We start from the raw sequence: 16,963 nt of genomic DNA, 5'->3' as shown, positions 1-16,963 counted from the left end.
CAAGTGAGCTCCAAAGCCATTACCAATTTTGGTAATTTTGAAAACTGCAGGCAATTAATTTATTAATTAAAAATAATATTTTCACATTAGTTGTAACTTTTTTTTTCTTCTGGATTTTATAATTTTATCCTTCTTTAAAAATCTACCCATAGGAAACTAACTCTTAAGTTTGTGCACGGGTTTAACAAATGTCCAGGTGATGATTTTAATTTGCCATTCAGTCCCTCTACTCTGGCAAAATCACTGATTCACATAAAACTAAAACAAATTTTACCTTGCACATTCTTTAATATTTTTTAATACTGTCGAGTTTTAATATTCATGAGTAATCTAACAGTTTTGTAGCTGTAAATATTAAATACAGTTTCACTTTTTTAAAAAAAATATGATCAAAATCACTTCATAGTTGAGATATGATTTCACAGCGAGTTAGAGTTTGCTCAAAAGCAGATGAAGAAGTCAGCTACACATCAACTCTGCTTATCTAAAGACTTAGGGCCTCTTAAGTTGTTCACAAACAGTTCCTAAAGCATTATTCAGTGGATATTTCAAGGCTAAATAAGAAGGCAAAGGGCAATAATAATTCTCTGTTTCCTGTTTACAGCTGAATTACTTAGAAGAGATATTTGTGATTCAGGGAACATGCTTAGAGACAAACCTTTAAAAATTACGTTGATTCCAAGTTTGTTAGTTGGGGGGATTTGGGTTTTTTTGGGATGGGGAGGGTTTTGTTTTGTGTGTTTGTTTTGTTTGGGGCTTTTTTGTTTGTCTTTTAAAGTGCCTGGGAAGTCTGTAAGTTTTAATCAGAATAAGATTTAGGCACTTTTTTTTCACTTTGTGAAACTGGTTCTGAATAGTCTGTTGAAAGGTAGAAGGAATGAAGTATTATTTGGAAAAATGAAATAGATTATCCCAGTTGCACTGTCTGGCTTTATGTTATCTATAAACAATGAATTTAGTGGAGTGGTTTCCTCAAGAATTTAATTCTTCTCAGTCTTCACCAACATTTTTCTGCTTCAGTACAACACAGCAAAGCTCATTTTTTTCAGAAGCTTCTGTTCTTCCCAGATACAAAACACTGTTTGCTACTACAAAATGGAATTTATTTCTTGCCATTCTCCTACCGATTTTCATATCCCTGAGGACTAAACTTCTTTTAGTCCTGGCAGCTCCTAAAGTGCAGCCAGGACTGCAGCAATTCTGGGCTGCAGCCAAGCCAAGGGAGTGTTGGGGGACAGCACACCTGAACCAAGGTGCTGCCCTTACCTGCCCCAGCCCTGCCTGTGCCACAGCCTTGGGATGCTGATTTTGGTGCAGTGCACTGAGCCCTGTCTTTAAACCCATCTCTCTGCTGATGCCTGAGGAATGAGGGATTTTTCACTTTTGTTTGTCTCCTCCTTGTCCTGCAATGTCTGTGAATGCAGACACAGAGCTCAAGATTTAAACTCTGGTTCCTAATCAGGTACATAAGCTTGTGTCACTCTCTGTGGAAAAGAATTTACTCATGTGATGTTTCTAAGAAATAAATAGGTATTTATAACATTATTAATGAAATAGCATTTGGGATTAAATTGTGGAACTTGTTTTAATAGAGTATAGAAACAATGAATGAATTGTACTCAAAACTCTACAAAGAGACTGAAAAGATCAAGCAGTGGAAACAGATCTAAACCAGAAAGTGCAAGAAAATAGAAAGGTTAATGAAGCACAACATAAAGCCATTCAAGAACTGCAGGCCAGGATTGTACAATATACATTGAATAGGTGAAGTAAAGAGAAAATGCTTCTTGATTTATCATGACAATATTACTAATACAATTAAAGCATGTTGCATATTGATTTTTGCATTGAGAAAATAGTTATTCTGAGCAGGGGTGTGCACCTGTCCTGTGTGAATGTGTGGATAAGAACTTGTAACTGTTTCAGTGGCTGGTAAATTATTTCTTTTTATTCTGCCTTTCCTGCAAAAGATGACTCAGCATGGAATACCAGATAAAACAAACTTCTGTCTTCTGATGAACAAAATTACTTTTCTATGTGAGATTTGAGAAACAAAAGTGTATTTCTAATATATTTTTTAATAATGATGTGGTTTCCTATTTGTTCCCTTTGAAATTAGTTTGAAAATGAAAAACTCGGTTTAAAACTGGAAGATGAGATGTGTGAAAAGAGAGATCTCTACAAAGAGTAAGTAATATAATTTTTTTTGTGAAACAGTTTTTGTGCTGAGAACTGTGCTGGTGTGAACAGGTACGTTTAAATGTTAAATTGTAAAGGTCATTACATTGTTAATCCTCAAGCCCACAAAGTTTGTGCATTCCTGTGACACATTATGAGGTTTTTCTCTCTTTTAGAAGCACCACTTCAAGATTTCAAGAAAACCTGTAATCACTTCACAGAGAAGTCCAGCAGATGTAAATGCTCTTTAATTCTGCTTTTAATTCTGTTGGAATTTGTTTTGATTCTGGAGAACTTTCCCAGGACTTGATCAATATTTGGCTAGGACCAACCACCTTATTTAACTTGAATGTCTGCTTATCAGACACAGAGACTAATTAAAGTAGAATCTGTCCTTTTCCCTTCATTATAATATTATTCTCATTCTGTTAGATTTCAGCTCTGACCATAAAGAGTGATGAAAAAGATGATTTTATAGGAGACATCAAGGCTCAACTGCAGGACTCACAAAATCAGTTTGCTGACTTAATAGAATCAAAAAGTAAGAGTTTGCTTTGCTATAGTAAAATGTAATTGTTTATAGAGGTAGAGAAAACAGGATCATGATAATTTTGTTACTAGTCAGCAGCAGAATTTTGGGGCGTTGCAGGCCCTATTTTTGTCTGGAACAGATAAATGATGTGGGATCAGGACTGGCAGGGTAATTTTTAGGACAAGTCAACCAGCGAGAACTTTTGACGATTACAAGAAGAAAAGACATTACTTGAGTTTTTCACACTTACAGTCGGGTTCCACTGAGGAAATTTACTTTTCAGAACCTGATTTTCAATATTTTAAGCAATTTATACTAAAAATATTTACCAAATATAATGCAAATTCATTTGATTTTTGTTAAAATCTCTATATGTAATATTACATTTTAGGAGCATTTTTTAGTAAATATCCTATTTTTCTTAAATATAAAGCTGAATTAAAAATTAAGTTCTGAAAAGACAAATACTGAGCATTTATATCTTCTATTCTAATGCTTGCCTTGGTGCTGTCATAAAATATTCAAATGACAAGTTGGTATCATTTGTCCATCAGGCTTTTATTGAGCACAGGAAATTTCAAAATTTTCGGCCTTTTACTTCATTAGTACACAATGTTGGGGGGTTTACTCAGAAGCTAAACTTTCAAAATGGATGTTTCAATCCCTGTTATCACACAGTATTTAGAATTAAATTCTGTACTGCATGATACTGAGAGATTCAGCCCTGTGTGAAGAGAGGCCTTTCCCCAGCAAGGCAGCCCAAAGCTCCTCTCCTTGCTCTGTTTTCCCTGGTGTTAAATGCACAGCACCTTCTAGGGACACTGTGGGTTGGGACCTGCTCTGCCATGAATGCAATTCTAGAACAGTCACAGAACTTGATGCAATATTACAGCTATTTCCACCCTGACCTCAAGCTGATTTTGACAACTTGAGAAAATTCACATGTTGTATCTTAGCTGAAGAAGAATGGAACCACTGCCAGAATTCAAAACTCCCATACAGGGAACTCATGCACAGGCACTCCCAGGGACATGTAATTGCCACCTCACACTACCAAAAGTAATTTCCCAGTGGTGTTTACAAATTTGTGTTGTATCAAGCTGCAAGAGCAGAGTGTGCAAAATAGAAAGTGGAAAATCAGAACAAATCTGCAGTAATCTCACTGTTAGGACTCACCCACGAGTGAATGCAATGTGCATTGCTCCTATCAGGAGTATCTTGGAGAGGAAGAGTTCCTGAGGAAAAGCAGCCTTCCCTTGTCCTTCCTTACAGCCATTTGAACTTGGAATCTGAGAGTGGCTTTCCTGCTGGGAGGCATTCACCTGGCAGCTCCTAGGCTGTCACACCTGGGGCAGAGTTTCACCTTTAGCATTGTGATGATGCTGGCTTGGTACTGTTCATCCTTGACAATACTGCAGGAGGCTCTGGATTGTCTTTGGTGCTGGTTTGTTGTTTGTTTTTTTGTTTAGCTTTGCCCTCAGCACAGTGATTGTGTATCTCAGACTAACAGAAATATCTAGCACTTTCCAAAGAAATGAAACCAAATCCAAAGGGCTCTATGGTCTGAGTCAAACAGCACATAGGATTATGGAGTATTTTCAGACCATAAATGGAGATTGCTGGCATATGATATGCAACAAAGAGATTAGCTGTTTTAATCTGTGGTTGATAGGAAATGCTGCAGCTAATCCTAGGAAAGAAAGAGAAGAGCAGACTGTGAATCTATAAATTTCAGAGATGAGAGCTGTGTTTTGGGCTGTTACAGACACTGGCAATAGGCAGATTAGCTTTGAAAATTCAGCAGCCACAGGCTGTTTAAATGCAAAACCTGGCAAAAACACTTGTTTCTATGGCAGCATATCAGGATCTTATTTCCTTTTATCAGTGGAGGGCTGCAACTGGATGGAGTTGGAAATAATTTCTCTTCCAGAATACTCATCTTTCAGAATCTGATTGGTTTTGTCTGTTTTTCATCAGCAGAGCTTCCAATTATCGGTTGTTTGCAAGTGTGGACATGTTTTTACTTTACTATCTGTAGTTGCATATTTAGTGGAAATAAGAGTAGCCCTGCTCTGTAAGTAACCTGTTCATGAGATCAGAAAGTTTTCTTTGTGTTGTATCACTACCAGCAGCAAAGTGAGTAGGAATAATGTCTGATAACTTCTCATTGTTTCTTCTTTTATTTTAGGCATTGGTCAGTGCCAGAGAATCCTATTAAATTACTGTTACATACGAGCTTCTGGTATGCACTCAATTTCTGTAGCCCATTACAGAGACTCCTGGGGAATGAACCCAAGGTTTTTATAATTACTAAATTCTATTTACAGATATCACTTGAAGCACTTCCTGTAGAACATCAGCACAGCATCATTCACTTAATGGAAGACTAAAATCACTGATGTCAGGGAATGGATTGGTTTGGTTAACAGAAAGGTTAAAGATAAATAATTAACAGTGTAACTGGCTGTTCCAGAACAGGGCTGCAAAGCTGGGCTATAAAAGCACATTAAAAATTTCTATCACTGAGTCTCTGCAGGTCAGCAGGAGGGCAACTGAAGAAACAGATCCATAAGCATCAGACTGTGGATGATGGATTTTAGGAAATTGTATGGAAGAAGCCTCAGGCACTTACAAATTGTGACACTGGACTTTGTTGTCCTGCCACAGTCTTTTGTCTTGCTGCTCCCTGTAGCTTGTGGGATCTCACTCCCATCACAGAGGTCAGTAGAGAGTGAGCTCCGTGGTCACAGCCATAAAGACAATCCAGGAGGTTTTTTACCAGCTTGATAGTTTTTGTAAATTACTGAAGATCTGTGAGTACCACCCTTGTGATGGGCAGGATAACGGTGCCAGCAAAGGAAAGGCAGCAGCCAAGAGGTTCTGTGACCATATCAGCATGGGGCTGAGCTGATAAGCAGCAGTCACATTGGTCCTAAACTCACTTAGAGTAATTTATTGCCCTTCCACATAAATGAATTTTCATCCTTAATACCTGGTCAGGTATTTCTCCAGTGCACTGCAGTGCATTCAGAGGCTGGGTAAAAACACTGCAGTGAATAAAGGCATTAAACATTAGATTAAACTGACTGCTCCAGTGGTTGATAATTGCCAGCATTCACATCCCCACACTGAGCTCTGCCTGACAGCTCTAAACCTTCCTGACAGGGGGGCTCTGCCCAGATGGAACCAAAGACATTGCATCTGTGCAATTGCCTTAACTACCAAATTTGTAATCACTGCAAACAATGAAATTGGGTTTGTGTGGCATGACCTGTTTTATGTAACATCAGTAATTATGTTTTCATCCATTAATTCTTTATTGCTCAAATCCTGTATCAATTTTCTGTTATTTTACCTGGCTGGTTGAGAGTTACCTGGGTTAACACTCTCTCCTTAAATATTGCCATAGTATTAGCACTTTCTTTTAATGTTTTAAAGTTTTCTCAGTACTCCAGACTTGTTGAAATGAGCATTAGTTAGCTAATCATGTTCAGTTCAAAATATTTATTCCTTATATGATTTATTTAATAATTTTTGTTGCAAATCTGTGTGTGGTTGTTCAGTCACTATGTTTTCAAAAGCACAAATACTTGCTGAAGCCTTTGCACTTACTCTGCATCAACAGCTTGTCTTCATCTTGTAATGTTCCCTGACTTTATTACTGGCCTCTGGCCTGGCAAAAGTTTATTTCCTACTCTTCAGCTTCCTGTACAAGTTTTCTGCATTTTCTCACCTCTAACAGCTATTGTTGCTGGTTTTCCTCTTTTTTTGTTGCTATAGTTTTTATAGTTGCACTCTCTTTTTCATCTTCATTATGACTTTCAATCCCTGTTACAATTTGCTACTGATGTTTGCAGACATTTCCCTAAATCTTGTTAAAGCAAATTCTTAATTTTTTTTCCCCCTAATCTCCACCCCCTCTCCCCCTGCCCACCTTATACTGTTTTCTCAGCTCAGATAAATTAGCACCTTGAGGCAGCAAAGAGTCCATGTCCTCACACTCTGACCTGTTCTCTGCCTATGTTCTTACAGGGGGTATTGAGACACTTTAAACCTGGCTGTGCTGGTCTCCAGGGTGCACAAATCCAGCTCCAACTGCCTAAAGCTGTGAGTCTTTAAAGGAAAGAATCAGCTGTGCATGCAAGAGCCACATGTGATGTTTTTGATTTAAGAATGCTGGTTTTTAATTCTTACTTTAAGCATCTTTTGTCCTCTCCAGGTTTTAGTTTTATGAATTGTGTTCTTTTCCTTTCAGGTGCTTTGTGTCCTTTGAAATACTCTCTGTATTTCTCAAGAACAAATATTCTTTTCTGTGGTTAAAGCTTCAAACAACCAAGGCCATACACGTCTATGTAGTGTGTGTATGTACAGTGTATATATACACATTTACATTATCTATGTGTGGGTTGTGTAGTGTATACTGAGAAACCCTGAGTGCTTGCATTCCAAATATATCAGAAAAATAGAAAGCTAAATAACATATTGGAGTAGTAGCAAAGTGAGTGTTACACTCTTGTTGCTAAGTGAGATGGACAGATGTTACAAAGAGTACAATTAATACTCTGCTCATATCCCTAAGCCAGAAAGAGGTTTAAATATAATTAAATTATATTTAATTCCTGGGAAATTATATGGTAGAAAACCCAGAATGAAAGATTCCATGAAACCAGAAAGCATTTGGCTAGTCTTAATAGAACATCTATTATGTCATCTTAAAAATGCTTGAAAACTTAGCCCAGGACACAGACCTGTGTGCAGCAGTTTGGAACCACAGGAAAAGGAGCCACAGCTGTTCAGGAATTAGCTGAAGACTGTTGGGACCAACTGAATCACTTCTCCAACAGCTCAGAGTGACCACATTTACCACCTCAAACTCATGTTTTCCATGTTTCTCATGGCTATGTAAATCAGGAATATGGTTGACCTGCATAAGACATCCATCAGATCAGATTCCAAACGGGAGCTGGGCGATTGCCTGGATGGGCACGTGTTCCCAGAGCTGCAGGCAGGGAGCTCAGGGAGGGGCTGACAGAAAACAGTGGCTTTATCAACCTCTTCTCCCTCTTGCTCCCCCAAATGTGAGTGTTTTCCCCATCTGGGGACATTGTTTCATTGGTATTGATGCAGTATTTTTTACTGTGCTGCAAGGAGTGGTTTTTAAAGTTTTTTTCCCCCTATCAATCAGTATTGAGTGAATTGCTTGTTGCTTCAATATTTGCTGAGTAGGTTCCAGCCAGCCAATTTCTGAGTGTGTTTTGCTTGAGCAGATAAGCCAGGCTGTGCCTGAGCAGGCTGCAGAGCAGTGGGTTTCATTTCAGATTTGTTGTTTCATGGGCACTGCACAGACTTAGAGAACCCCAGAATGGTTTGGGTTGGAAGGAACCTTAAAGCTCATCCCATCCCACCCCCTCCCAAAGGCAGGGACACCTTCACTGTCCCCAGCTTCTCCAACCTGGAACAATTCCAGGGCTGGGAAAGCCACAGGTCTCCTGGTCCAGCTGTGCCTGGTAAGGAGCAAGCAGAGTGAACCAGAGCTCGCTAAACCTTAGCAAAACACGGGTGTAAAACTCATCAGCTGTGATTCTGGAGGGCTCCATAGCCATGCCAGCCTTCCTGCCACGGTCTTGCTGTCCTATGGAGCAATTAAATTAATCAATAATAACAACTTTATAAAAGCACTGGTTAGTTTAAAAGACTGAGGAGAGAATGACTTTATATAATTAGATTTCCAGCTCCAGTTTCCAGGTTAGGATATTATGGACACGTTTGTCCCTGTCACATTTGCTTTGTGGTTTAGTATGAATTTTCAATAGATGAACTTTGTGATAAGAAAGCAGCAATTCAGATACAATTATATAAACAGTAAGATCAGCCTGTAATTAGCCTGGAGAGTATAAAGCACACACAGAGCTTGTGCTGGGTCACTGCCTTTCCCAGCTCAAGGCAGAATCAGGTTCCTGTAATAGGGAAGAATTCTGCTGACAAGAGGTTGGTCTTTCCAGACTGGTGTTGTTGCAGCTACAAGGGTAAACCAGCCTCTGTAATGGATGGCTTTGCTATGGGAAACTGGCAGCTGGGAGAGACTAGAGGGTGATGTCCAGATGTTGGTAGACACTGTCATTTAAAGTTTATCATTTAGAGGCTCTAGAGTAGTTTCTGAAATTTTCTTGGAGCTAACCAAGGCTTTGTTCTCAGGATGTCCCTGCAGGTCTGAGAAATGAGGTCAGCACAACAGACAGATAAAGCAGGATTCATAGAGTTGAACTCTTTGCTGATGTTCTTTATTGTAATTTGCTTGTATCTATTATTTAATTCTTGGCCGTGTTCCCATCTCATCATGCCTCTAAGCCACTTGAAATTGAAAAATCCAGTTTTATGCCTGATATGCACAGCCTTGTCTTTTTGTCTCTAATATTTTATAAGATGCTTTCTTTAGAAAATTGTTTTAAAGCAGTGAGATTATTTTAATATCTCTGCTTAAATCTAGAGCTCATGTTCTCTTACGTGTCACACTTACAAATCTTTCAGCTCCTCTTATTTGTTCTGTGTCAGGATTTTATCACTCACTAGTGAGAAGTTCCATGTACTATGCTTAAGTGGGGGGAAAAGTAATTTGTTCTATGTTGTTAATGGCCTCTTTGTCCTTGTTCTCTGTTTAGTGGTCAGTATTATTTCAATAAGGACTGAGAGTGGAGGGAAATTATCAGGCTGCAGTTAGAAACTGAGTTAGATTACTCCAGGTTTGTGACTGTCCTGGCTACTCCTGTCGAATGCTGAGGACAGGGCTGGAAGGCGCATCCCATTTTACCTGTGGTTTGCTCTGTTTGTTTGTTCTTCCCCATCCAGCATGAGTCCCTTCTTTGTGATGTCTCTCCTGCTTGGCCTGATTTTTGGACAAACAGCATCACTCTGTGCTCCTTCTGAGTACACAATCCATGTGGAGAAAAGGGAATGTGCCTATTGCCTGGCCATCAACACCACCATCTGTGCTGGATTCTGCATGACTCGGGTACGAGTGACAGATGTTTCTGTAACAGCCACCACTGCAAACCAGGGCTCTGTTCTCCCAGAAAACAGTGTGCAAATGATTTAAATGTAATGGAGTTTATCACAGGCAGAAAAACTGCACCATCACCACATTTTCAAGTTAGCTTTTTGCAAAGGTGTGGATGAAAAATGCCAACCCTCTTGGAACTACAGAGACCTGACTGCTGCTGCCACTGCAGAGCCTCTGTGGGCAGTTTGTGAGGGCAGGATGGAACAGCTGAGGGGCAGATTATATTGGGTCACTCTTAATTAATTAAATAACTTCGGTAACTTCTGCTCCCACTGCTGCTATCTCAGCTGGCTGTGGGGACAGCTCTGCAGCAGCCACACCACTCCACACAACTTCAATGTTCAACACAGCATTTTCAGTTCCAGCTTGGGCAGCAGGGAGCCAGAAGACATCACAAAGCACAGGGAACACTCTGAGCCATGTGGATTAGTTAAACAACAAAAACAAGGGGAATGTGTCTGTGTGGGGAGGGAGCCTCAGTCACAATTGAACGCTGAACTCAGCAGTGCCAGAGCTGGGCTCAGGTATGAGTTTTGGTCTCTGCACCTCACAGAGTGTTTCTGTGTTTCTGTGTTTCTGACACACGTGTGCTTCAGCGAAACAACACCTTTCTCTTCTCTTTGTAGGACAGCAATGGCAAAAAGCTGCTCCTCAAGAGTGCTCTGTCCCAGAACGTGTGCACGTACAAAGAGATGCTGTACAGGACAGCGCTGATCCCGGGCTGCCCTCACCACACCGTCCCCTACTACTCCTACCCCGTGGCTGTGAGCTGCAAGTGTGGCAAGTGCAACACTGACTACAGTGACTGTGTCCGTGAGAGGCTCAGGACAAACTACTGCACTAAGCCACAGAAGCTCTGTAACTTGTAAAGCTTTCAGTGGGATGTGGATGAAACGTTGTGATCTGCTCACACCTGAACTGAAATAAATCTCTGTTTCATATTCGGTTTGCAAACTGCTGTGCACAAAGATTTATTCTGAAGGTGTATCGTTAGTTGCTTTGATTAATCGGGTGTTCTGAGACAGGCAGAAAAGAATCATAAAGGCTGCATGTTTGTACTGAGAACCCACATGAATTTACTTTGGGGAAGAAGGAGATGTGACTGTGTGGATGTATCAGCCTCTGCTCACAAATCCCAGATATTTTGTGAAGAGATGCTCAGAGAGTCATTATATTGACATATTTCAGTATTTGATATTGACTTATTTCAGAGTTCACATATTTCACTTGATATATTTCAGATTTTAAAAAGAGGCCATACACACTCTTGGTATTGAACTTTTAAAATAGATTTTGACACATACTTACAGCCTTCAAATTAGCAGCAGTATTTTTCCATCTATGCAGTATTAGTTTAGACACTGCAGATCAGTGTCCTCCCTGCTGTTGTCCAGACCTGTGTTTATTGGGAATGCTTCTCTACATTAATATCTCTACATGAATGGCATAACCCCCCCTTCCCTGCTGAAATACAGTTTGAAATACACCTGTCTGTGAGCACTGAGGAATCACTGCAGCTTCAAACCTGGCTGCTCTCTTCTCCCCAAGGGCTGTGTGGTGCCATCAAACAGAAAGCAAAACTCAAAAAATCCCATTTTTCCCCACAGGTCAACAATCCCCCCGGGAGTAGAAGGAGAGCTGAGCCCTCCCTGTGTGCTGAACAGAGCCAGGAATAAAGAAAAATAATGCATGTCATTAATGTAAACTAACAATTGTTTCCTTTCCACTGAGATTGTAGTTCCCAAGAAATTACAGATACTCCATTCACACATTGTTTGAAATAGCAAATAAAGGAAGCAGAATTCAAGGATACAAATATGAAATGTAATATTCTTAGAAAAATCTTGATTTCAGCATTGCAGTTTTCATGACTGTTCCTAGAACCTGATCCTTATTCCAAACACCTTCATTTTATTTCATCTGCAGCAAAACCTGTGAGAAAGCCCAAGGGAAATTGCTGGTGACCCCCTGGAGCAGGGGTTTGGACCAGATAAACCCCAGAGGTCCCTTCCAACCTCAACCAATCCATGACAATTTGAGCACATGTCACAGATTCTACACATGGTATGAACTGCAATTATCATGTGCATTATTTGGTGATAAAGAAATACCTTCACAGGCAAGGTCTGAAAATTTAAATCCTCTAAAAACATGTTTGAAATTTACAGAAAATCCAGAGCATCTGCAGGAGCAGCCCTACTTCTGCAAAACTGATCCCTTACACCTATGGTTTAAACAACCCAGTTATAGCTAATTTTGAACAAGACTATTTCTAAAACTCTTTGGAGCAGGAGAGGTTAGTTACAATTAAGTTACAAATACTTTCTGGTAGTGAGAATCTGGTATTCCCAGCCCCTTCTGTGTATCACACAGAAGAGCTGTGGTCTCCCAGTCTCTCCAGCAAAGAGCTGCAACATGAACTGCTGCTCTCTAGTTGGTGAAGAGCACAGAAATGGTAGAAAAAACCTTGGGAAATAGGTATTTATTGAACAAAGTAACCCTTATGATATCTGATAAATGTGAAAGAAACAAAGTGTTCAGCTTTAAGATCAGCCAGAGTTTTCTCAAGGTGTCTGGACTGTTAAAAATGTTATTAAGGATAGGAAAATATAATTCTGGTTACTATGAAGCAGCATTTGTACTTAGCAAAACAAAAAAAAAGGGTACTTGGCCTATTTACAATATCAGCAGCACTGCTAGGTTATTGTAATGTCCTTTATGGCCTGACAGATTTGTCTTCAGTACAAACAAAAACCAAGTCTACTTCTATGGTTAATGCCTATGCAAAATCATTGAGAGAAAAAGAACTAATGTGCCTTCTTTTACTCTTCAGAAAAACCCACAGTGAGACGTTTGCGTTGTGCTAACACATCTATTCAACCATATGTCTCCATGCTCTCCGAGGACTGTGTCCCTCTGACCTTTAAGCAGTTTTCATGTTCAAATTTAAGACCCCCAGGCCCGGTGATAAATCCCTGTTCAGGTGAGGATTCCTTAGAGACACGTGTTTGTTACCTTCCATTTATCCTAAGACCGTTTCCACACAACTGAGCGATGGATCTGCAGGCGATCCAAACATCTTCACCTTCAGTACCTCAGTCCGGGCGGAGAGAGCACAGAACGGGCCCCGGGGCTGGAGCCGCGTCTGCCCAGAGAAGCACAAACCCGAGCACGTTCACATGTGGAGCACGGAGAAGGAAAAGAAGGCGAAGGAGAAGGAGGAGAAGGAGAAGAAGGAGAAGGAGCCCGCGCTATCCCCATCTCCCCGTGGGGGAAGGAGCAGCCGGCGCTCCGCACCCGCGGGGGCTGCGGCGACACCCCCGGCCCACAGGGGGCGCTGTGGGGAGGGCTCTGAGGGGAGCGGCGGGCGCGGCCCGGCCCGCGCCCGCCGCCGCTCTCCCGCATGTGAAGCGGCGTGGGCAGCATTTGTGAGGGGGATCCTGCCCTTCTGCCACCTGCAGAGCTGCCTCCAGCACAGGAGGGACCTGGAGCGGCTGGAGCCAGTTCAAAAGAGGGGCCAGGATGATCAGAGGGATGGAGCAGCTCTGCTGGGAGGAAAGGCTGGGAAATTGGGATTGTCCAGCCTGGAGAAGAGAAATATCGGGACGGCCAGAAGGGAGACTACAAGGAAGACAGGACAAGGGGGAATGGCTTCACACAGTTAATTTAGACTGGATATTAGGAAGAAATTCTTCCCTGTCAGGGTGGGCAGGCCCTGGCACAGGGTGTCCAGAGCAGCTGTGACTGCCCCTGAATCCCTGCAAGTGCCCGAGGCCGGGCTGGGCGCTCTGGGACAGCGGGATGAGCTTTGAGCTCCCTTCCCGCCCAAACCCGTCTGGGATTGTGGCTCCGCGCCGCCCGCAGAGCGAGCAGCCAATGGGGAGCGAGCACCGCCCTGTGCCCCGCCCACAATGGGCGGGGCCTCAGCAGCACACGGAGCCCTGAGGGCAATTCGAGAGGTGCCGGGTTCGGATCCCGGCGGGTCTCGATCCCGATCCCGATATCCCGGTCCCGATATCCCGGTCCCGATATCGCGGTCCCGATATCCCGGTCCCGATATCGCGGTCCCCGTCCCCATTCCTGGCCCTCCCTGCCTCTCTGGCCGACGGCTGCTCCGTCTCACCTGGAGCCCGCGCGGTGTCCGGGTGCTGCAGGTGAGCGGACGCAGCCCCGGGGTGCCCTCAGGGCCTGGCGGGGCTCTGGACGCGCCGATCGAGATCTCCGGGAGTCGTTTGTTCCAGGTTATTTTTATTAGGAAGGTGTTTCAAGTTCAAGACACAAAGCCGATAAAACGCCACTTCAGAACACATCATAGGGAAGTGAAAGCTAATTTCAGCCACAGAGTTAAGTTTGTTTTCTTTCAAAGCAAGAGGTAATTCTGCCACAGTCTTGGCAGCACGAACGGAAACGCCAGTTCTGTCCAAAATCAGAATTTATGCTGTACCAAACACATTATCCTGTAAGTGGTTTGTGTTTTGGAGAACCTCGTGGCTGGAGCACCAATAGAGAGGAAAAAGATTGAAAAGCTTTATTTATGTACATTTTCTATGAACAGCATCTGATGCTGTTAATCCGTAGCCTGCAAAGGCTGTACGATACAGCATTTGAGGGCTTAAGACAACTCAATTTCTTTTTCAAGACACATGAAACATGTTTTGTTATAAAACTATCAGTATCAAGACAAGTGAAATACGACTCTTCATTGTAGGGATGTCACAGGGCTGAGCTTCATCAGCTGCTGTGTGATCTCTGAGAGGTGCCAAAACTGGCTGAGGTTTCCTTGTGACAAAGGAAGCTCCCACTCAAATCAGTTACTTAGAAAAATTAGACAAGGGAAGTGTGAATAAGGATGTTTAGAGACACAATAAGGGCATCAACAACTTAGATCTTTTATGCTTTAGAACAAACTGTTTGACAGGAGAACAAGAAAATGTGTGTGATGTGCTTTCAGAATTATATCACCTGGAGGGATCTGATCTTTTGTTGCTTTCCTCTGACACAGGTGCAAGGGACAGGAAAAATTAGTATTTTTGCTGCCTTATGTGGCAGTAACTCAAAAAATACCTTCAGTTACTAAAATGCAGAGAAAACTGCAATTGTATTATGCACCTCACAACAGCAGGAAACTACAAAAGACCTTTATCCCTGGATTCTGTTAAAGGCACTAGTATATGAATAACATGTTGATTTCCAGCTTAATTTATACCAATAACTTAGAGAACTAAACCAGTAACAGGTATTGTCCTGTTCCTGGTATGCAGTGCAAGTATCCCCTAGACCCAAGTAACAGTAACCCTAGAGCTTATGCAGGAATGCTCAGAAAATTAATGCCCTCTTTAGAGGAAAAAAAATAAATCACAAACCCAAAACACTTCAGCAGAAAGTTGGTGGCTTGAGTCTGAATTTAGAGAAGGTTTTTTCTGCCACTTTTTCCTGTTTTCCTAAGGCACTGGGGTGGTTTTGTACTTCTGGGGGAGTGGAGGGCTGGGGAAGCAACAGCAGGTTCTGCAAGCTGCCTTGGCATTCAGTGCATCTCAAAGCAGGAGTGGGCATCTTCCAACTTACTCAAGAAATAATAAATAAAGACATAAACTCTGGTCCTGTCATTACATTCTGGTGCTACGAATTTGAGGAATGAAACCCAATTATGTGTAGATGTGTTTAAAATGAATAGAGTACTGTCATTATGAGGGGGAGTGTAACACAAGGAAATTGCTTTATTTGCAATCATTTTCTATCCCTGTAGGGCAACAATCTTGGAACCTGAACCACTGGCTGTGGTGCTATTTTTACTGTTTTTCCTGGAAAACTGGCTTGTCCTGAGTGGCAAAAATGACACTCTACAAGAGTTTCTTTTTCCTGCCAGTGCTACCTTGGGACAACACACCCCAGCTGGGCACTACCCCATCATCTCTTCAGAGCACAACCATTGTAGGGACAGTCTCAGGTACAGCTGGGAGCCAGGAAATTGCTTTGCTGGCTGCTGGGTTAAACTGATTCCTAAGGCTCAGCTTGAGACCCTGATGGATTTGCTGCCAGTGCCATTCTCCCAGCTGAGCCTGTCTTAGGAGCCAGCAGCAGATCAGGGCCGTGTTTCCTGTTCTGCTTCTTGCAGAATGAGGTCCCAGGCCCTGTTTTTAATTAACATCCATTGCTAATCAGCTGTGACAGTGACACAAGCCTGGCTCTTTTCTGGTGTGTGATCTCATGTGTCCCTGCCAGCCTAAAGCTCAGCCTGGACATGGCTCAGTCAGCAGTGCCTGCTGTGCCCAGCTCTTAGTGCAGTGCCACAGCTCGTGGTTGGATGGCTGGAAAAGAGAAATCCATGTAAAAGACAGCAAGATGTGTCAGCTAAAGCAGAGACTTGGAGCAGCAGCACTACCCCAAGTCCTGAAGTGACAGAAAACTGATGGGAGTTTGAATTTCCTTGGGGAATAAGAGATAAAAAATAAATAATAGATAAAGGGTGGTATATCCCACACAAACATGTGCACTAGAATACACGTATTTCCTGAAATCCCATTTTGTTCCACTGTGTTTCAGTGGAACAAGGACCCCAAGACTTGTAAATTCCAAGGCCTCTGAGACAATGGTCTATTGGAATGTGCAGTTTAACTGAACTTCTCCCCATCATGTTTGGAACAACTGCATCAGGAATCTGAACTGGTGATCACCAGATCTGCTGCTATGGGGGTATAGTTAACAAAAAGCTGCTCTCTGAAACCATGAATTATCTCGAGTAAGCCAAAAATTAAGAGATCCTGAGCCTTTGATGTAATTTATTTTTCTGGGGACAACCTTTCTCCCTTTTAGGCTGGTTCAAAAGGAACATTCTCTTATTAATAAATATAACAGATAGAAAAATTAAAATATAGAAACAAACTATGTAAACGCAAGCCTTGAGGTATTTCAAGCACACAGTGTAATTTTTATACCTGACATGCAATCTAAAGGTGCCAGTAAGAAAACTCACTTCATTTCTGTAAAAATGTCCCATCTTTCTTTCCTGCCTTCTGCCCCCAGGAAAGGGCGAGAGGTTGAGGTAAGAGCTCTGTGGAAGCTGTGATAGTCACAGAAGCAGAAACTGAGGATATTAAAGTGCTGTGTGTCTTTTTCTGACCACTTTCACTCTCTGACTTCCACAGGCCAGTTCGATTCTCCAGAGATCTGACAAAGGGGCTGCTTTTCTGGACCTG

At 42.0% G+C, this 16,963-nt stretch overlaps 1 protein-coding gene across 2 annotated transcripts; it reads left to right on the top strand.

Annotated features, from left to right (window-relative positions):
• The first annotated feature begins 6,670 nt into the window (after positions 1-6,670).
• TSHB (thyroid stimulating hormone subunit beta) lies at positions 6,671-10,669 on the top strand. Of its 2 annotated transcripts, none has more exons than XM_088180186.1 (2): positions 6,671-6,817; positions 10,394-10,669. In XM_088180186.1, the coding sequence occupies exons 1-2, from the start codon at positions 6,731-6,733 to the stop codon at positions 10,634-10,636; spliced, it is 330 nt and encodes a 109-aa protein (XP_088036312.1). In that variant the 5' UTR covers positions 6,671-6,730; the 3' UTR covers positions 10,637-10,669. The 2 variants fall into 2 exon arrangements, with proteins under 2 accessions (XP_088036312.1, XP_014728277.1); XM_014872791.2 differs by lacking the exon at positions 6,671-6,817 and adding an exon at positions 9,453-9,719.
• Positions 10,670-16,963: the final 6,294 nt, after the last annotated feature.

This window comes from Sturnus vulgaris, chromosome 29 (genome assembly GCF_052056855.1).
Source record: "Sturnus vulgaris isolate bStuVul1 chromosome 29, bStuVul1.hap1, whole genome shotgun sequence".
NCBI classification, from domain to species: domain Eukaryota; kingdom Metazoa; phylum Chordata; class Aves; order Passeriformes; family Sturnidae; genus Sturnus; species Sturnus vulgaris.
This window is presented reverse-complemented; position numbering and strand designations above follow the sequence as displayed.